The sequence below is a fragment of the Haplochromis burtoni genome, unplaced genomic scaffold (assembly GCF_018398535.1).
Source record: "Haplochromis burtoni strain Fernald_Lab_line unplaced genomic scaffold, NCSU_Asbu1 Contig_1, whole genome shotgun sequence".
Taxonomy (NCBI): domain Eukaryota; kingdom Metazoa; phylum Chordata; class Actinopteri; order Cichliformes; family Cichlidae; genus Haplochromis; species Haplochromis burtoni.
The window spans coordinates 478,859-501,508 of NW_024582362.1; the positions used below are offsets into that span (position 1 = coordinate 478,859).

At 37.5% G+C, this 22,650-nt stretch overlaps 1 protein-coding gene and 1 long non-coding RNA gene across 4 annotated transcripts in view; one reads left to right on the forward strand and one right to left on the reverse strand.

The window, feature by feature from the left end:
* LOC102311918 lies at positions 1-19,847 on the forward strand. Of its 3 annotated transcripts, XR_006053439.1 has the most exons (6): positions 1-283; positions 927-998; positions 2,800-2,858; positions 3,533-13,890; positions 15,711-15,783; positions 15,883-19,847. It is a non-coding gene; the product is annotated as an uncharacterized LOC102311918 (long non-coding RNA). The 3 variants fall into 3 exon arrangements; XR_006053358.1 differs by having other exon boundaries at positions 3,533-15,783; XR_006053407.1 differs by having other exon boundaries at positions 15,711-19,847.
* Positions 19,848-19,953: 106 nt separating this feature from the next.
* The window catches only part of en2a (engrailed homeobox 2a), a 5,044-nt gene continuing 2,347 nt past the window's right edge, over positions 19,954-22,650 (reverse strand). Inside the window, exon 2 of the mRNA XM_005912378.3 lies at positions 19,954-22,342. Coding sequence (XP_005912440.1) covers positions 22,023-22,342 — 320 coding nt within the window. The 3' untranslated portion in view covers positions 19,954-22,022. The remainder of the gene's footprint in view (positions 22,343-22,650) is intronic.

The window sequence follows — 22,650 nt, forward strand, 5'->3', positions numbered from 1 at the left end:
TCCCGCGCCATTCGGCGTGCACGCGCATGCAGGACCAGGCACGTAACCGTTTGGAGACTGTCTGGAGTCTGTCTGAAATAGATAAAATTGAAAATGGACTTTTAGATATCTGTGTTCATTTACAAGGAAGCCGCCTGTTGGAAAATGGGATCTTTGCTCTCCTCCTCGAGCGCCTTCGCCCACCAGTCGCCACGCTCTGGCAAAAATGTAGATTTTTTTCTAGATAAACGTTGTGAAAGTTTTTTCTTCTGCAGTCTATCAGGAGACAGCTCTTTATGCACAGGTAGGTACGGCAAGCGTCAGAGTGAGAGTTGCCCAGTGTACTGCAGCATTACACAGCTAGTTTTTATTTTATTTTTTATTTTATTTATTTTTTAAATTCATTTTTAACCTGTTTATTTGTGAATGTTAGCTATGTGTTTTTGACTAAAAAATAAATAAATAAAAAACAGAAAACAGTTAAATTGCAGACCTTAAAATCTAAGGCAGCTTGTTTTACGTAGCAGACTGTAAAAAATAATAAAATAACGCATATTGTGATATTTTTATTTACTTGTATTAATTCGACTAGCAGTAGCTTCTTTTGTTGTGGGGGCTTCACCTCATTCACTACTTCAGGAAGACGCGCAGGTGATGCACCTTTGCTGACGTGAGGTTGTTGATTAACCCCATGCGCGCTTTAGCTACCTGTTAGTCAGCAGACACCTGAAGGCAAATGCTGCCTTCGGTGGACTCTTCTATTCTCAGTTTAACCCTTTCAGCTACACTGACAAAAAAAGACCACATTTTTGGTTACAATGCATTTCTTTTGCAAGTAGACGCACATTTACGGAATCTAAATTCGTATATGTGACTACAGGGTAGTGGAAAATGAACACTGTATGAATTTTTTTTCTTCTTTTCCTGTCTTTGCTTGTGCTCTGCAGGGAATCACCCTTCAGCTCTGGAGTTCAAGAGGAGTGCACCATCCAGAAGGCAGCCTACAAGAGCACAGAAAGGTTGGTTGCTGTGCGCATTAGGCTAAGATAGAGATTTTTGAACTGACTTATAGTGTGGGTTGATGTTATGCAGGATGTTGTTAGCTTTGTAAATTAACTGAAAATTTTCCTCAAAACATGATATTAATATTTGAATTCTAAAAGTTTTCAGAATTTGACCTGAACTTCTCCCTTTTGTAGCTTCAAAGTATAATAAAACACTTACTGTGGATAAAAAAAATACATCTAGAAATCTATACTATATTCAAAATGCACACATATTTTAATAAATGTAATAAATATGGCTACAGTATTGCACCAAACTGAAATCCCTACGTGTGCTTTTAAACATCTTTTGTAGCCCAGCCTGGATGAATTTGGTTTGACCACCGAAAGATGTCTTTGTCAAACAGTTTCTTATCCTAAAACACAAGACTTTACAGAAAACATAGAAATATTGGTAAGGCTTTAACAACACGATCAAAGTAATCTGTGTGCCACTGTGGCTGTGTACCTGATGTGCTGCTGCCACAGACTAGTCTAGACACTTTTCCTCCTTCACTGCAGTTGTCTGCAGACAGTGCGGTCATATGACTTGGGGAGAATTCCTCCCTCCTTTCAGTGTCTGCTCTTTTAGGGCAAGATGGCTGCTAAAGTATTGTTGCAACCCATGACGTATATATGAATCAACGTAAAGGAGGAAAACGGTGGCAAAAATGGTCATACGTCTTATTATAAATGACAACAACGTAGAAGGGGTAGTGAATATCAGCTCTTTTCACAGATTTTTTTCAAACCTACATTTATTGTAATCGTCAGCTCAGTTATTTCTTTGGCCGATTATTGATTGTTACTAGTTAGCATCCTCGGATCAGTGCAACCCAGTAAATGGAAAGTTGCAATGTTTTTGTGCAGTTCTTGACTATCTGAGAGCTTTCCTCCCCACTTCTTTCTCTTCTGCTGCATGCCGGTCTTTTATAGGGGCGCTTGGTAGCCATTTTGTCTGATTCATCACTGCATAAGGCTTGCAGGGTATTCCAAAATTTGTCGTGCAACTACTCAGCATTTCTGAGCATTTGGCCCAGCACCTTCAGAAGGCTGTGGTCTCAACAGGAATACGCAGTACAAAATGCAGTCGTGTTCCAGTGTTGTTGAAAATGAAATTTGAAAGTGTGAATGTTCATATTTTTGTGTTCATAAAAAATCCAGCGAGTCTTAGACAAATAGTTTACTAAAAAGTAACCTAACATAGGAGAAAGCATTACTTGGAATAACGATGTAGTCTGTAAGATTATACTTTAGTTTTTATGATTTGTAATTTTTTATTTTAAAGCTTTTGTCGCTTTAGACTTGAATGAGTCTTGTATTAACAGCCAGTGTGTTCATACCACAGGTAGTGCTGTAAAGTGGGATGCACGATAACAGAAGAAAAAAAAGTTTACAATGTCTTTGGGAGATGCATTGCTTCACCTGAAGTGGATATTGATTTATAACAGTGGTATTACGCTATTGAAAAATTATAGCAGCGGTAGTAATGCTTTACAGAATCCCCTTTAAAGAGAGGGAGGCAGGCAGTATTAACTTTGACTTGTAAAAGTGCTTGAAGCTTTCCTCTGACATTACGAGTTATTTCCACTGCTTAAGTCTGTGATGCTTATCTGTTTGCCATATCAGTGACCAGCCTGGACAGATCTCTTCATTAACACCTACTTAGTGCATACTCTTCTGATGTCTGACGGCTTCTTTAGTCTCATCCTTTTCAGGTGTTTTTGTGAGCTTGTTGATCATGTAGCCACATATAAAACATGCAGTATTTTTGCAGGCCTGTCCCTAACCTGAACCAGTGTCTGACAAAAAATGATTGGAAATGCAATTAGAAAGGTAAGAAATGCGCGCAAAGCAGACTTATATTTCTTTTTGATACCTTTTAAAATAAATAAATAAATAAATAAATATGTGATTTACCTACAGTAGCACAATAGCACAGAATAGCGAGCCATTTTGGGGGTGTATGCTACACAGAATAATACGTTACTGATTCATTTTCAGATTTTTTTTGTTCTTTTTTTTTTGTAATGCAGTTTTAGTGAAATGTCTTACTTATTATTTGTAACTGTGACCACAATATTAATTAAATGAGTATTTGTTTGATCACTACTACCTCCAATCAAACTGTAAATTAAAGCGATGCATCGCTTAAAGCTAACTTCAAATAAAATCATTCCTAAATTATGTATCTGTAATTGTGTCAGCTACCATAAAGTGAATAACGATTGCAGCTTAAGTGTTTCCGCACAATTACGATTTGTTTTTAAACTGTTTCAGCCACACTTACCGTCTAGCCAATATGGCATTTATGTGTGGGGACTTTTTAGCCGCAGACTTAGTTGGAATAGTTTGAAGAAAGCTGTGATAAACAAGAAAAAAACAAAGTGTTTAATTTAATCCTTGGCATTTCAGTTTTCTGCTGTGTTCTGTGTGGTGCAAAAGAACGTGAGCGTTGACTAAGACACACAGTTGTCCTGTAATGCTTTTTTTTCCTTTCATTTTCACAGGAGAGCCCTGGTTTCTTGAAGTCTGTCATGCCTTCATATGTTTGACCCTGAAGTGTACCCGCCCAAATGGTAAGATCTGTGTTGACCTGTTCATTAGAGCACATTTGGGCACGTTTAAAGTTGAGAAAAGCAATTCAAGGAATGCTTTAAGGTGCTGCAGTGAGTGAATGCGATTGCCTGAGGGAAATATCAGTCCGCTGCACACCAGCATTTCCAGAGCTTGAGCTCCTGCCTGCAATGCCAGTTCTGCATGATATGATGGTGAGAATTGGCTAATCAAATCCACTGCTGTCATTCACTATTTTTTTTATTTTATTTTTTTACCAACACACATTTTTGATCTCTTCATAATATAATCATAGATATGGATCTTATAAGTTATACTTGAGGCGTTGACTGGAAAATGCTGATGCAAGAGGCGCTCTGAATCTTCATACTGTTTTTCTATTGGATGATTGTCTCCACCCACAAGTGCAGTCACGAGGTCTAGCATCATGATGATGTCTGGGAAAAACAGGCTTTTCGTGGGTTATTTCTGTGCACATACAAACTAAAATCTGAGCCTGTTTCAAAGCATTGCTCTGTACAGCAGCAGCACCTGCCATTGTCTCCTGTAAATGGTGGGATGTTTAGCTCACCAGGCTTTTGCTACGTAATGACGCAGTTTCCTTTGACAATGGTGTGGCATTTTTTTTCTTTTCAAATCAAGGTTTTTTCTGTATTTAAGATGTCTCCTGGCAGTCTGCCAAAACATGGATCCATTTCCCTTTTCTGCTCTAACAGCTGCACAGCTGTGACCCTCAGCCGGTCTTAGCCATCGATATCGCAAAGCCATCAACGTCCATCTTAGGTTTAGGCACTGGCAAAAGAGAAATAACTGTAATGTAGCACGTAGAAAAGGAAATCTGAGCTCTCGGCATAAATCCTAACAGAAAACGGCACAACTTGTATGAACTAAAACTTTCCAGTCAAAGAGATTTATGGGTATATGTGAAACGTACTTTTAGCGTAGTGGTAGTAGTATTTTAGTTTGTCTTTTAAAGTTTTAATTTTTGTTCAGTGCAGTGTGTTTTTTCTTATTGCCGTAATGCTTTCTTTTTTCATTTTCAAATGTTTAAATTGACTTTCAAATGTTTTTGATGCCACGGTTAAGATGATTTACTGAAAATGCTCATCACCTCAGATTTAAATCAAAAGTATTAATTAAGCGCCAGCGTAATATATTCTAATAACGTACTATTAAAAGTTTAACATGGAATACATGCTTTAAAATATAACGTGCAATACACATATTTTGTTATTTGTTATTTATTGAAGTCTATCAGACTTAAATGACGATCACTAAGTCACCCAATGTAAATGATCATTCGAGAGAAGATTCTGAAGCAATAACTGTTTGATTTTAAATTTTATTTGCTTTGTAAATTGTCGAAAAGTTATAGGCATTCGGCGATAATAAAAACGCGCATTAAAATAATACATTTACACGATTAATAAAATGTTTTTTTTCCAGCGTGTTGTGCATCTTAAACCTTTTATATTTTTTGTAATAAAATTTTAGCAGCATTAACGGTTTAATAGCAAATTTATTTCTGATTTGTACGATTATTACGCATCGTTCGTATTTATTGAAGTTATTTTTAATCGTTTATTTAAACACAGTTTGTTTTTATTTTATTGAGCAGAGTGTATAAATCTCTAAAATGTAATGAGTGTAATAAAATATTGTTTGTATATTATAGAATAGCATAGAAAAGTTATGCTTACTGACGCTAAATTATATTAGAGCGATATAGTGTTGTATTTTTGTGTGTGTTAGATTTCAGTCAGGCTCTTATAAGTGATGCATCTTTTTAATGAAGTTGTATGAGCTAATGACTGCACTGGAAAGTAAAGTCCACCCATTGCAACGTTTATTTTAAATGTACTGTATAAAAGGATGTAGAACTGCTAGTTTGTCTTACGAAACTATTTAGTTAACCTTTACCCACCCACTAAATACTTGTTTTCCTCCACTTATGTAAAGCCACACTGTATTCTGATGCCATGTAACACAACAGTGGCTGTCAGTAACATTAAGCTGGGTCTGTGCTTTGTTGCCATTAAAATAGAGAGAGGAAAAGGGACTTTGGATTTATGCATGTGTTTAGGTGTTATGAGGCCAGGAGGCAGGTCAGAATTACCAAACCTATAGATTAATGTCAGACCTGTTAGATTTTGTTAAAAAAATAATTAAATGAATTTTAAAAATGAGCCATGCTAAACCATATTAAGTTCAGCTTATGCGTGCAGGTGGTTTAGATAGTTTCCACTTGAAATTATGATTACTAAAACAAAATTATTTCAGCTGAAATCCTGATTGCGTCGAACACTTATTAATATTTATTATTAGTTCATTTGACTGCAGATGCTTTTGTTAATAAGCCTAAATTGTTTTCACCGTTTTGATCCAATGTTACTCTTCAAAATGTTTCTTTAAGTGGTTCCATTAAACCTTAATAACAGAATAATAAAAAGCTGTTTATCTGGTGAATTTTTCTGTCGTTTTGAGCCAAAATAACATTTTTGAAGTATTGAATTGATCTTAGGTCAACAGTAGGATCTTGGCTTGGAGATAACAGACCTTTTTTTTTTTTTATTAAATTTCCTTTTATTTTAAATCACTAAAGAATCACAGTCGGCACACACTCACTGAGGTTGGGAATGTAATCTGCAGCCACAACATCATATCACATGAATATTAGTTCTTCATTAGCAGAAGGCTGCCTGCCTGAAATTCCACATTGACTTCAATGTAAATGTCACGGTTATTTCTGAGAGTTGTGAAGGTAAGTAAATAACCTCTTTTCGTTGACTGGAGTGTGTTTGCTTGCATTTGTTACAACTAGCTGTGATCCAGCCAGTCTTAAGATGTGCACACGCAGCATGTCTGTTCCCACTCAGCTGCGTTGCATTGACAGCTTCAGCAGTACTTCCTGGTTTCATTTGATTGCAAAACCACCACTGACTTTTAAATGGAGTGTGCTCATTTACAACACCCTCATAAACGATACAAACAAGTTCATAGGGCCTGGTGATCACTGTTTGACTGCACTGCAAGGCTGTGTGCTTGCTTATAGTGAGCAACAGCCTCAACAAGTACTTACCTTCTGGGAGGAAACTTTTGGGTTGAGGTGAACTTCTGCTTGTGTAACTCTTTCTCTGAGATGTCAACACATAAGATTTTACAGTGGACTACGGCTTTGAAACTGACCTTAGTTATACAGTTTGTTTGTGTCAAAAGACATGTATGCTTTTACAGTAGTGTTTAACATATTGCTCAATGCTTTTTGGAGATTTTATTGTTCGTAACAGTATTCGGCTTTCTAATGAAGGTTTGAACGTGCAGTAAATAGTATACCAGTGCAGTAGTCACTATATAAAGCTTGACTCATATCATTATTAAAGGACAGATTTTTGTAATTAGGAAGACAAAACACATTCTTATTGTGACGAGTTATTAGATATTGTTTTGTGCATATTTTAATCAAGACATCTTCTAAAATTGATAGCTGCTTGGTTGATCAGCTACTATCACCATGAGTGAGTATAAACATCTGGTAAGATGATAATATGGCAGTTCGAGAGCCCTCCTTGCCTCTGTGTAATATAGTACACATCGCCATCGTCTACAAATTTTGGTTATTTTAACAAAAGACATACTTGGGGTAAAGTGTAACTTGTTGCATTAACTTTATATTCACAAAAATGAAGATGTAAGAATAAATCTGCAAAATACTTTTATAGTGAAAAGTCAGAAACGTCATTTGTGGAGTAGCCAGTAGTTTGGTGCAAATAGTATGTAGAGCAGATCGGTGTGTATGTTACTGCTTTATATTTTTGTCATTTGTTTCATATCTTACAAAAACTGCTTCTTTAACATACAAAAGCATTAAAATTTCACCACTGCGGTGGCTTTGGTAAAAGTTTCCCTCAAAGCTGGATTTCTGAGACTTGAGGGTGCACTTGCATTTTTCCCTAATTGGGTCTTATTTGAACACACCTGGAATACCTGCTTTCATTCTGCCATTTGACCTTTTGTGAATTAAGACGGCAAGACAGAGTTAGAGCTCATCAACCCTGCGGTACATCATACTGAGGGAAGGCTGCACCATGACTAATTAGTAAATCTCACTTCTCTCTAAGGTGAAAAACTGATTTCCTTTGCAGAGTGTGGGGGTTGATGAGTAAATACCCACCTGCACTAAGTTGCAGTAACCTAATAAGTCTCCCTGGACTTTGAAAGTGAATATTTCATATTTCACTTATCTCCAACAGCTTTTCTGCATGTCTCATATCTGACTCCCAAACCTTAAAAGATGGGTAAGACTGCACCCACAGACTGCAGGATCTCTCTGTCACACAATGGCGTGGAAAGGTCAGGCCTAATGAAGTCGGGGGTTTGACCCCTAGTATTCAGTGACTTTGCATGGGCTCCCATCCCACTGCTGCAACCATGCCGGTTAATCCCTTTTTGATCCTAATTGATAGGCATTAACATGATCCTTATCCAGGAGCTGTGTTTTGTCTTCCACAGCCCTTCTCTCTGGGTGTCAGTGACACAAAGTGTGAAAGCGTTAAACCAAATGTGAAATTGATATTTTTCATGTTTGTGTGCTTAAAGTCAGGCTGGGTTTTATGAACACTCATGCAGAAGTCCTCAGTGTTCAATGTTTTGCCCTTTGAGACTCTTAACAGGACTTAGCATATAACCTCTGGAATCCGACTGTGATGTGAATGGTACCAGCCCATTTCCAGTTTGTTTTCCTTTGAGTCCTTTTATCTTCATTGCTAGGTGATTGCTTCCTTTAACTATTTACTAATTACCCTCTTTAAAATGTTTGCAGTCTTTAAGTCAGGGTACATGTCACTTTTATGAAAGCACAGACGCTGCAAGACTTCAGAAATGCAGGCGGCATCAGTTCTTCAGGGTTTCTTTTGACTTTGATTTTATTAGTCTAGTATTATATAAGATTCGTGTTTTGTTTTTTTTTGTTTGTTTTTTTGTTTTTTTTTTAAATTCCAGCTGTCAATTTCCAACTCTAAAAATACTTAACTTTAAATATTAGAACTCTCGCTACACACTAATCATTTACATTACTTATTGTAGTTTGACTTTATTCACAATAGCAATCAGAAGTCATCGCACACATTTGTATATTAGAAAAACGCCTTTACTAAACACTTGATGTACATTTGAGTAATTGCTCATTACATTACATATTTTCCAAAGGTGTGTCCTTTTAATTTCCTTGCATCTACAAACTAGCGGCACATAAATCTGTTGTGTTACACGATGTTTTACAAGTGACATTAAAGGGGTATTTTATTTGTATTTGTTTGCTATTTGCTTTACTCGGTAGTTTTACAAAGTTTTCTTTGGGCTCAGCAGTATTCAAGTTTTCTGCAAAAGTTTTGCTTATGTTAATGTTTAATGTGTATGAGAATTTTCTTCGAAATGCATTGAAACCTTGTGCTGTCATAAAAACACTGATTTAAAAAGTTAGGTTCTGACTGCTGTGCGCTTTGAATTGGTCACCTTTATATTAGATTTACACGTAGATGTTTTACATTTAATGTATTGGTGAACATTTTCCCACAGCTCCACCGTCACAATTGTTCCCCTAAAAACTGCATTATGCTTTTAACCTATGGTCTCTAATGTGAAAAACTTATTGTAGGAACCTTTTTCTCCCATTGTGCATTGCATGAACTTTACTTAAATGCACTTTAAAAACTAAATTGTAGAGACATTTCATCCTTAAAAAAACCCACCAGAAAACAAAAATCTGTTTTTAAATGTTCCATTTCTTTCCTAATATTAAGATTTAGTTCCTTCTTTAAGCTTGGTAAACCTCATCTGTCTGCAAAACCAAAAGAAGGCTTCAGGTTTTTTGGACAACCATATGTTAAATATTTATTTATTTTGAACACTACACTCAAATCTGCACAATTAAGAAGCATGTCTCGCCATTTCGCTACTGTGCTCAGCAGTGTGCATCAACCCACTTTAGCTGTAAAATGCCAGGTGTCATGTTGGTTCTTGTTGGTTTCACACAGCGACTCAAGTCCCTCCCTGGAATGCATTTCTCATGTCTCCATAGGATTGAGTGCTATTTCAGCTTGTTTGTTGCAGTCAATAATGAGTACTCTGTAAGGCCTGATGACATAATTTTAGGGATTGCTAAAGGAAAAAACTCATTATGGAGCTAAGACGGTACAGACTGGGACGACGCACATGTACTCCACATGACTGGCACCACCTGCCCTCTATATGTTACACTCGCTTCTCTTATCCCACTGAGCTAGTGTCTGCCAGTTATGTGCAACCCCCAGCAGACACCCATGCAGTGACTCAGTGGTGGGTTGGGCTTTACTGTGTTGCTGTTATTTAGATTTGCTTTAGCCACAGGTAAACAAGTTTGTAGATGATTTGGTGGATTGAAAGGTCAGTCAACGACAGCAACAGGAAGTGTACTCTCCTTAGAGAGTCAGTGCACTGTAGAGAGTTTTTCTCATGTTTGTTGTCTAAAGAAGCTTTGTTTTCTTGCATTTTGTCTGACACATTTTTTTCTAAGATGGTAGAAATTTTCAGCAAGTGTGTGACTATTTGCTGTGCAGTATGAAGAGTTTGCTTAGTTCTGGTTGTAGCTGTTTTCTTTCTACTTATTTTTTTCTCCTAGTTGGAAAAATAATGGGGAGGTAGTTCATGTACAGTAAAATGAACAGTGCAGTAACCAGCTCTAACATTTATGACAGTGTTGCACTGGTTCAGGACATGCAAATAATAATTATCTGTAATTGTCATGCTGTGTGGATGGTAATTGGCTAACAGCTATATCGTGCATGCGATTGGTGCACATTTAATGTAAATTTTAACGTTTCCTTGATTGAGAGGTATGTACGGTATAGCAGTAATTGCCATCCTGGAGCATGCAAACCTTAAAAAACCTGACAGCTTCCACATTTTGACTGTAGCTGTCCTGTAATTTGATATTCTTGTCTATAACTGCCTTTATTAATAATTGCAAAGCCAAAAAGTACTTCTTGAGAAAACAAAAAGCAAAGAAAATCAACCACGAATTTGTGCATGTGCATTTGTGTTTGCCTGTGTTATAGAGGTTTGACTTTCAGCTTGAAGAAAGCGACATCATTACACTTTTACAGCATTGGCAATTGAGTGACTGAGCCATATTTATACATGTCAAATTCTGGTCTAAATGCACATCAATGCAGTCTGTCTTTAGCATTTTAGAGCAGTTATACCTGTATGTATCAGAGTGACATGTCTGAAGTTTAAAACTTTGGAGTGTTTATTAAAAATAAAACAAACTCTTATTTTGATATCTTATTTTACTCTGGAGCTTTACACATCACAGCGCCTCACCACCTTCGTTTATTCTCTTCATATTGTTTCGATATGAACAGCTTTTTCTAGAAATGACACAGATGAAAATATCATCTTGCAGGATGTTGCTGCATCACAGCAGGGATAAGAGGAGCTTGTTGTCATGTGTGGAGTTGGTCTTTTAAGACATTGAAGTCGACGGTAATTTCCACTCCTCTCTGGATTTAGCTGTCAGAATTCCTACCAGCAGACTTCCATTTGCATTCAGTTCATTTTTATGAATTAGCTGGTGTATTTATAGCCTCTGACCATTTTCGACAGCTTAGATGTGGATCACTTAGTGTGCAGCCATATTTTTTTTTTAATTATTTGGTTGTGTTCACGCACATTTTACTTATTTGTATGATGTTTAAAACATAAAACTAGAGTGGGATTTAGGTTGAGTTCCTAAAAGAAAACAAGAAGAGTGAAGCATATGAAGAAAAGATGGAAAAGGTTGGAAAACAATCTTTGTATAAAACTTGCACTATGTAAGACCAGCCATATATTTGCAGAATGTCTCTAAAATTAAAAGAAAACTGAAAAAGAAACTTTATTTAAAACTTTTCTTCAGGTTCATTGGATATTAAATAATCATTTTCTCCCAGCACTAGCATTATTTCATATTTCCTACATCCCTTTTATTCATATTTAAACTTTTGGTGATTAAACCTTAAATAAAAGCATTAAATTAAAACACAATGCTAAGCTCTTGTTCTGTGAAGATGGAGTTTAAAGAGGCAGCAATGCTAAATAATCAAAGTGCGGATTGATGGGCAGTATTTGATTGGAGAGCCTTTTAGCAGCTTTGGGCCTAAACAAGTTATCTAATGTAATGACTAATGTTTGAAGTTTGGTTTCATGCTGTGCTTTTTCCACATTGCAGTTGCATTTTTATTTAAAAAAATAAATCAGTTTTCTTAACATAGCTGTTAGTCCCAAGTGGGGAGACTGCTCAATCTAACTTTACTTCTCAATGCTGCACATTGTCCTTTCTCCTGACAGAAGCATTCAAGATCAAGGGCAGCATCACCTTTGCCACTAATGAGGTTGTTTATTCCCCCAAATTTCCTTGTGGACTTAAACTGAGAGGAAAAACAGGCCATGCATAGCAGAGCACATAATTAGCATTAGCAAAACAGAGCTCCAAAAGTCCCATTTTATAGAATAGGTGACAGCAGGATCCCATGTTTCTTACCTAAATTGCCTGTATGTTTACACTTTGGACAAAAGTGTATTTAATTGTAATAGGTCATAATCTTTGAAAAAAAAAATAGTTTCAGAACTTCCCGTTGCTTTATTTTAGAGTCAACATTTTTAGGACTTTAATTAGAGAAATTAATTTCATGTCAGATTTCTCAGTAATAAACAATATTTTTTCAATGGTGACTATCCATAGATATTACTCTGCTCTTTACTTGGACTGTGTAATAAATGACACTATAACAATGTGCTAACTGCTAGTCAGTAGCATTTTTCTTCTCTTTCAAGGCAACTTGAGCTGCAAATAGGCCAAATCATCTTTGACATCAGCTGCATCAATGTTTTTTCGCTTTGTTTGAATCGTGGGCATTCAAAAGTCACGACATGCAAAATAGAAACTCATCTGATGAAGACGACTAAGTACTAAAAACGAACTACTAGGGATACGACAGACAGAGTACACCGTGTCTGTGGTTGCAAATCAATTAGCAATCAACCTAATGTGTTGAAAATCCTTTTGAATTCCCAATACATTGGCTTTTTTCGTGCAGTGGTGCCTGACGTACTCTGCCCTGAATTATTTATCTTAATTTCTATTGACTAGATTGTATTACCAGTTCAGAACTGTCATATATTTTAATGTTTTTAATCTAATTTCCATTACGAATGAGTTTAACCTGATCAAGAGCCTTTGGCATTGTATATCTTCCAATAATAGTGATGATGATATATGTGTGGCACTTTTCTCTAGCTGGTGCACAGGCAGAATACCATTTCTAGGCCTCTACTCAGAGAGCCCATGTACACTGCTTTATTTGCTGATGTAGATTGGGTTCCAATCTCTGCGTAAATGTGAGGCTTTACTGTATGTTTGCTTATCTGTCCAGCCATCCCATCTATTCAAACAGCTTTCCTTTTATTTAAAGCTGTGTGCTGGCTGGGCTTTTTATCCCTAGGACTTTTTCTGTTATTTTGGGACCAGATGGCGAGGGGCACGGAAGCGCCTCTTTTGTCTGGGTGCTTCTTTTGAAAAGAGGTTGTCGTTCCCTAATGTAATCAGCAGCACCGGAAGGGTCCATTTTGGGCCGTGAAAGAAGACAATTGGGTCTGGACACCTCTAGCTTACAGAAATGTAGAGTTCATCTCTCGACCCTGCCCCCTTTGACCAAGGCCCTGGCATGAAGGATGCTGATCTTTGATCAGTGGAGGGTGGAGGTGCTGATCCGACCTCATGAGGGCCAAAGGGCACCCCCCTCCACCCCGTTGCCCTGTTTACCCTGTACTTGGCTACTGCTGACACCTCCTTCCGGAAGAAGCCAGGGGGTAGTGGGTTGGGTTGGGCATGGTGCGGGGGTATACCATGACCTGTCTAGACACAGTTTTTGTTTGTTGCCCTGGTGTTGCCAAGGGGGACACAGTGAACTTTGACCTCAACTGTAGTTGGTTAGGAGCTACTTTGGTCATCCAAGGAAGACATTTTTTTTTCTTTTTAATTTCAGGGTTGGAGGTGGGGAAATGAGGCGGGGTATGGATGTGACCTACATAATGCGCAATCTGCTTTCAGAAACCACAGGCATGAATTTGTTGGCAAAACTGGTTTTATTTTTTTTATTTATTTAATTATTTGCTAGTTATATGATAATTTCAGTTGGGTCACAAAATGGAAGACTTGTATTGTGATTTTGCTGTTTACTGGATGCACTTTTGGATGTTTTCTTCATCATACACAGTAAGTAATCTTAAAATTTCATTTACAAATGTGATATTCAGTCAATAAATTGGAGGTAAAACCAATAGAAATATTAATTAAACTCTTACTTACAAAAACTGACTACTAACATAAGCTGTTTTTGTGTGAAGCATCAGTCTTTAGGCCCTTTATTTATTTGAATTTATTGGAAAGCACTTTGGTTTTAAATGTGTTATATAAATTCAATTTAGTTACTTGCTTAGTTTTAACAAATGCTGAGTAGAACTTGTCTGTCCGAGCGGCTTTAATGCCTTCTTGTTGAGCGAGAGACAGATTTTCTGTGTGGTTACACATTGTTATGCTCGTATGTTGCTCGACCTTTTTCACATTTTTAATTTTATATTTCAGTTGCTCAAATTAATATCCGGCACAGTGTTTCTCTTTATCTCTGCTTACTCAGAGCTTATGCATAGATAATTCCTTGGAAAAGATTTAAACGTAATCTGGAAACCAAAGAAGACAAACACTGAAAAGTAGTAATGAAGAGTTTGAATTTTAAAAACGCAAATCAGATCTTGTCTAGAATTTTTATGCCAATATGCACAAATGTCTAGATTTTTTTTCTTTGTTCCTTTTTTTAAAAAAAAAACCCCAAAACAAACTATTTTAATAGGCTTAGAAGAAAATAATTAGCACCATTATTCCTTAATGGGAATGTTTCGCCACAGACACAGTGAAATGTTTCTTTTATTATTTACCACATGTCGCTCTTTATCCTATGCCTACAGTCGCTGATTTTGGCCTGAACCAGAACATAGCCTAATGTGTGAACTGGCTTTGATGTTGAGGCCGTTTCTCAGGAGTGGGTGTAGCGATTCCACCATCATGGCCGCCACTTCCAACCCCGCCCTCTCGCCTGCCACTCAGGAACAGTTAAAATGGCAGCACGCAGCAAAATGAGTGAGAGGGAGAAAGAGGGAAACGCCCACTACTGTGAGCTAAGGCACAGTCGACTGAGCTGTAGCTCGCCTCGTATGCCAGCTCAAAGCGAGATCATTATTTTTTGGTGTTTTCAGTCGTCTGAGTACAATGTGAATCCGAAGATGTCTAGACGAGAACACGCTGCTGAAATCACTGAATAGTTAGCAAATTTTGTCACAGATTCATCCGCCATCTGTATTTTACTGTAACGCTCTGTTTTGAGCAACAGTTTGTGAGAAATTTTACTCAAAACAATCATATATTCTTCTTTATGAGCTGATTTCAAAACTTGTAATAGGGCTAATATGGTTAGCGAACCCTTCGTATGCAGTATTTTATTGGGCGTTACACTTACTACACTGTAATTGAACATGAACATGCTCTTTGGTGTGCTGCCATTCTTCATGTTTTTGGTTACAGGTTTGTACAACTGATTATGGGCTCTGTGTGATTAACACAGGATTTTCTGCTGTGTACTATCTAAAGATGTTAAAAAAACAAAACAAAAAACCCTAAAATATTCATATTTTACTCATAATATGTATTTGTTTGTACTGCACGCATTGGCCACTGCATCATTTGTATTCTGAAGTGATACAGTACAGTATTTCAGCGAGCATATTCATCTTTAATGTTGACAGAACAAAGTAGTGCGATCAGTGATTTTTGAAACCCTTTGCTGTTAAACAGCTCTGTAAATGTGCTTATTATGTCATCTAACTAATACCAATTAAAGGCTGTACGCTACACCAACCCAGTGCTGTTTCAATGAGCTTGAGACCCTTTTAAAATGGCTCACAGAGCATAGATGGATATAACCAATCTCAGTAAACTGGCTGAAATTAAGCATTATACCCAATCATTTTAAACCTTTGCAGGACTGGCAGCTTCTTCTTAACAGCTCTATTGCAAGGCACTCTACATCCAAACTGCAGTGTGGAAAATTTAAAGGTAAATGTCCAAATTTTTATTTTTAGCTCTTCCTACTTTCGCTGAATGACAGTTTATTATGATCCTCTTGGTGTGAATGTGTTTATTTCCTTTCCACAGTGCAGGGAGCTAGCTGGTGTACTAGGAGGAAGATGTCATGCTAAGGATGGGTTTTGGTGATGATGTTGCTACTGTTGATGCAGCATCGAGCTCTCACTTTGTGCCTCTGTCAGCTATGATCCGTAACCACAAAGTGAGTGACAGGCCAGTCCCTGGGGAAAGCAAGGGGGCCTGAGGTGAGTCAGATGTATCCTTGACCCTGTCTGGCTGTGTGTCAGCGAGCAACACAAACTCTGTATAAAAAAAAAAAAAAAAAAAAGAGGCCAAAACTGGCATGACTGTACATTGTACATCTTTATTTAGTATGTAGAAGAAGAATGTAGGAGAAACAGAACCAACCTGAGTTTTTCTGTTAAGTGGATAAGTTTTTTGTTGTTGCTAGACTCATTTTGAAATTATAATGAAGCGCACATTACAAATTGATACCTTTGATACCTTTGTGTGCATTTCTCTTCCACCAGAGTGCTGATGTTTTAATCTTGGCTTTGTGATGTTGTTACAGACCTGTTTTAGACAAACTCAGCACAAATTTTGTATACACTGTTTACTCCAGTGCATTACATATGGCTTAAATAACACATTCATGCAAGGAAACATAAATCTGTTCATTACTGAGGGTAAATTTTACTCAGGTTTGAAGTTGCAAAGTGGCATATTCACTCAAATTAGCATTTTGATTTTTTTCACTTAAAATAACTGAAGCTGATGATTGAGAAAATCTTTATTAATATAGCTGTTGTACAGGATATGTGGTCAAATGGTAGAAAAATGTTCCACTGTTAATCAGCTGCAGCACTAGGTGTTGCAATACTTAAAGATGGTGTAACGTTTGTACACGATGGACTCAAAATGAGGGGCCTGGAAAATGTTATCCACATCTCAGGATTTCTTACTAGAGCAAATACCTGATCAGTTTGAGAAGGTGTCCAATTGAGAAGAAATTTTTGAATTTATTAAATTGCGATAAAATATCTGTTTTATTTCTGGCCTTTTTTTGTTATATTCATGTACTGACAAATTTAAAAATATATGGATTTTAGACTTTTAATCAGATAAAACGGTTAATCTGATGATAATGTTTAAGCATTTTGTGTTTGGGGATTTTGTGTATCTAATGTCTGAACAATAAATGATCAATGCAAAATTTAAAGAATATAATGATGATTAGTGAAAATAATTTTTGTAGTTGCTGCTTTTAAGTGTAAATGCACATTCAGAAATTGATATCTGCAGATGTTCCAAAAGAAAACATTGTGTTTTGTGCCATGCAAGATATTTGCTTCCACTTGCCAAAAAAGATGACCCATAAGACATATTAGGAAATTATTTTAAAAGTTGGTGTTTTTTTTGAGTTCTAAAGTGCTTATTGTAATATTTTGTAGCAGCAATCAAAGACAAGAGTTCATCCAAAGCCGTAGTCAGTGTTACACCAGACGCATTCTGCAAAAGACATGATTCAACTTAAGGTGCAACTGCAAGAAATGATGTATTTATGTTAAATTAAATGTAAGATAACTATGACCGTAATATTAAATAACTTTTTATTAATAAACATTTCCTATTCTGTAATTGCTTCTCTTACTTTGTTCCTATATTTCTTTTACCATCTTTTTGTTAAAAATATATGACACATCCATAAATCCACCAGTATAGAGAACAAGCTGTGCAACTCATGCTGTGTTAAAAACAACTTTGTGAAATTTGAACGCAGCATAAAATTTGGTCTTGCTGAGCAGAAAACATTACTTTAGGAAACAAATATGGTAGCTACATGGGAAAAGGTGCATTGATGTTTTTTCTTTTTCCTGAATTTCTTCAAGTGAACAAAAAGAATCTTTGCTTAAAAGTCTTGCATCTTCTTTTTTTTTTTTCAAGGGTCACTCAAACACGGTGTGTGAAATGAGAGTTGCCTGGGTGTGACTTCTCCAGAAAGCATCCGCTTGCTATTGTCTGCCTAGTCAACTTCTGCAGGCCCCAGCACCCTGACTTCCATACATGAGAGATCAAGGGTTACCAAGGTGCTTTTGAGAAAGAAGGGCTCAGTGTGAGAGGGGACAAACCAGTCCACAAAATACTCATTTCCTTTGCATGTTAGGTGCCCTAGTGGGGATTCAGCCGGGGTCACTGACACAGTTTTTCTTTTTTCCATCGTTGTTCTTAATGAAAACTGTTGCTTGCCTTTTCACTGCCTTTTCACTGCTATCTGCTGCCCTGTACAGTATGTGGCTCGATAATACGGTGAGTTTGTCCAAAAGAAAGTTTGTTCAGACTCTGACTGTTTATCCGGTGCCAGACAGAGGCACCTCATGTAGAAAAGGTAAAAGTAGTTCTGTCCACCTCTCATTCTTGCCAAAAAAGTTCAGCCACTGAGCCACAGCATTAACTTGTATTCTAACAAGATTAAAATATATTCGTCCTGGGGATTAGCATAGTTAGGTGTCCTTTTGCCTCTTTTTTTTCCTGCACTGGTGCGGTGACAGTGGGCTTTGATCTGTGTTGCGAGGCAAGAGTCCTGGCTTGGACCTAGCCATTCGAGTGCCAAGTGTGAAATTGGCCTGATGTCATCCCCATTCTTCACCTTTTACATCTTTCACCACTTTAATTATGTTTCCGCCACAAAGCCCAGGCAGCTCTGAGCAGATTCCACTCTGGCCGTAGGAAGCATTTAGAAACTGTGGGTAAATGACACAGTAGGGGAGGGGGAGGATGGTGGGAGAGGTCATAGCAGGATGGGGCCCTTTTGTGTGTAGAGGTAGACATTGATACTTTCCTGATGTATCCTGCACCCACTTCCATTTTTTGCAACATGAGAACTCTCTAAAATTGTCTGCAGTACTGAATAAAATTTCTTTTTATCCCAGGCATTTTTAAGAGTTTCTGCAGAGATTTTTATCTCTGTGTTACCTCCCCAGCTTTACATGGTCATATATGGTATTTTGGCAGCAATGCAAGACTTTTCTGAACCGTGAGGAGCCTCAAAAAAGGACCGCTGGTGGTCATTTGACCACCTGAATCTCTACTTCCCAATACGAGACAAATTATTCTCAGATAAAACCTTTTGTTCCAGGAAAGAAGTGCCCATGCAGCCTAACAGCTTTAGCTTTTGTTCATGTGCTGGTGTCCCTATCTGAACTTCAGGGGAGCTTCTCTGCCTGTGAATATTTTGATGAAGCTTCCTATTGATGCGCTGAATGAAGGATCAAAACAACAGGGCTGCGTGCGCATGTGAGGAGGAACACAATTGAATGGAGTATTTGGATGTGTGTGTGTGTGTGTGCCATGCAAGAATAAAATAAACCAAATGATACTGAGGTGTGTGTGTGTGTGTGTGTGTGTGTGTGTGTGTGTGTGTGTGTGTGTGTGTGTGTGAGACAGAGTATGAGTTGGCGAGTGAAAAAGCTGTGTGTGGAGAATGGGTTACTGAGGGGCGGGAGGGGGAAACCAGCCACCTGCAGCCATGACAGGCTTTGACCTTCATTGCTCTCTCTCTCACTCTCTCTCTCCCCCTCATGCACTCACCCCTCCCTCCCCTACCCTCTCTCGCTCTCTCCCTTCGACTCCAATTTCTTCCTTGTGATAGAAGCACAGGCTCTTTTCAGAAGCAACGAGGAACACTGACCGTCTCAAAGACAGTGCTGGGTGCAGCCCTATTTGCTCTAATGCTAGTCACTGGCCGTTAGACATGGCGTTCAAAGACTAGTGGTGCAAGTATGGAAATGCAGATAAGGTATTGTTGAGGAAACATGCCTGGGAATTGTTCAAGGCTTTCCCTTGCATAATGTTTGAAGCTTTTGCAAATGTTTTAATCTCAAAACCCATGATTCTGATTTTCAGCGACGATTCTGAACATAAACAAGTGTGTGTTTGCATGGAAAGGACTGCTGTGCTGTGCAAATGAATAATGTCTGTAATTTTCTTTAAAAAGAGCAAATGCCATGTTTTAGCTTGTAATGTATTTGTTTTTTCTTCAAGTTATGATGTGTGCACACTATCAGGAGAGACCGAAGGTCCCATTTGCTGTTCTATCCAGGCCTCGGCTAATGCTTATGGGTTTTAGAGCACCATACAGAGTTCAGAAACATGTTTGTGTATAATCTTCAAGGTTTATTTACTCTTCTTCTGCAGTTTTCAGGTGGCAGTTAATTACACAATTAATACATGATACAAATTATGTACATTTATACCAAAGAATACTTCCAACATAAAATAAAAAATAGCATTGTATTCTACAACTCTGTGTTGTAATTTTATTTAAACATGTTCATATATAGATAGATATACGCTGATGAGTAAATTCATAATGTCGTACCAGCAGTTTTTCATAAAGGCATTAAACTTGAGTAGTCTGCATTTGAAGTAATACTGCTTCTCTGATTCGGCACAGTTCTGTTTCATAAAAAGTTCACACTTGAACTTTAAGGCAAAGTGTGTTTTCTGTTTGGTGGATTTTAATTCACACACACTTTTTGCAGATACACAACAAAAAGACTTTGAAAGGCAAATAATCCACAATTTGGTATGGATACAGTCTGAAACTTAGCTCGATCATACTTTCGTTGATAAAGACCAAAGTTTTATAAACACAGTTATTTGCCCAAGTACAACAAATTGCAGCTTTCATGCAAAAGGCCCCATAAACAATTTTTCATTCACAAAAAAAAAGAACCCAAAAGAAAACAAAAGAAAACAAAAAGAAGTTATTGCAAGATAAACAAGCAGTGTAAACACCTCAGATATCTACTCTAAAGCAACACTGGTCATTGGATAGATTTTTTTTGTCAATATAATCTATATAAATACACATATGAAGTCCTTTCAACAACGATAAGAGATTTCCAACATTTGTAATACAGTCACTGACGGATTTGCCTTCTTTTTATGATATATGGATATGCAATAAAAATGTATATAGAGAAAGATTTAACAAGAACATCCAATAACCTGCATTTCTAGAAGATACTCGTGAGAGTGCGCAAAAATCGGCGTCATCATTGTCTTTATGCTACGGAGTTGTTTCTGTGACGTAATAGGCAGCATTATAGCCTTCGCTTAGCTACAAAAAATGATTCGTATTGCTATTTAAAACTATAATAGCTGCACTGATGCATTGGTATAACGAATGGAATACGCACATAATATTTGTTTAAAGGCTATGAGATGACCACAAACATTAAGCAAGGCCTAAATTAGCATTTTAGTTAAGTGGTGTGTTAGAGAGAAAAAATCCCTACCTCTCCCGGTCACTTGTAAGAAACTGTGAATTTAAAAAAAAAGTATCAAAATTCAGAGTCTGCCCGATTAGTTTTGCAGCTGACACGCAACACCTTCTTCTGCCTATTTTACATCAAACACAATCAACCCTCCCTCCCCCAAAAAACCCAACAAGCATGGAAGATAAAAACCGCGTTAGCATTTATTTAAATTCACAGTAGCCTGGATGCAGCAGAAAAATATTCTTTGGACTTAAAGTTTGCTCACTTCACTGACAAATCCAAACGTCAGTTGCCAGTTAGTAAAATGTGAAACGATGACAATCATGGGTAGCAGTAATCCTATACGGTATATAAAAATGAAGGGAGTAAGCGTTTGTACCTCAGGGGGGGTTGTTGGGGTTGAGCTTGGGCTGGGCTGGGTTGGGTTGGGGGACAACAAACAATGAAAACATACCTTTATACAACATCTTTTATAGACGTGATATTGCAGAAATATCTCTCTTTTTTTCAAACAATTTATGCTGGTATACTCTATACACTGGCCCTTTATTCGGTGAAATTATTGCATTGTAGGCTTGTCTAAACCTCCCATATAACGAAAAAGCACTATAATATTCCCATAGGAACATACAGAGACCTATGGTAGCATTAGAATTCCTGTAGGGACTCGAAGTAGTAGCGATCTTATTCTTACTTTTTTTTGTAGTATTGTATTTTTAACGGTGCCCTGGACGCGATGTACATCTGTAGGCTACTGAGTTAGCGTTGAGTAATAGTAATAGTACTTTGTAGTATTTTTATCTGCTGTGGCATCATTAAATATTCCTGTAAGTAGAGTTTTTTTTTCTGTGATATCTCTATAAAAATCTATAATAGGATTACTATAGGTTCTTTTTCGTCAGGAGGCTGCTTTTACTTCTCTGGAAATCAATCGCTGTCTGATTTTTCGTCTTTCGACGTGACGGTGGAGTGATTGTACAGTCCCTGTGCCATCAGGTGCAAGGCCAGAGAGTTTTTAGCGCCGCTAGCCTTCTTGATTTTGGCCCTCTTGTTCTGAAACCAGATCTTGATCTGGGATTCGTTCAGGCCCAGTTCCTGCGCCAGGTTCTGTCGCCTCTGCTCCGTCAGATACCGATTTGTCTGAAACTCCGATTTGAGTCTTTGCAGCTGTTCTGCTGTGAAGGCCGTCCGTGGTCGCTTGTCCTCTTTGCTGGTCGTTTTCTTCTTTGGTTTCCGAGATCTTGGCCCTGTAGTGTGGGGAGGTGGGAGGTGGGGTTCACAGATACACATGTATGGGTTTGTCAGCATCCGAACACGAGAAGAATAAAAGAGAATAAAATCATAATAAAAGATACACTGCCCATTATCAGAGCTGTTTTATAAAGTTCAGAAACTATTTTGATTCATTTTTTCTTATTTATGTATTCAAATCCTCAATCAACATATGATCATTACACTGTTGTGCTAATTTGTATTCACAGTAGTGCCTACAAACCCGTGCGTAAAGCGTATTTTATAATAATCTAGATTTTATAAAGCTTATTTAACACCCCCC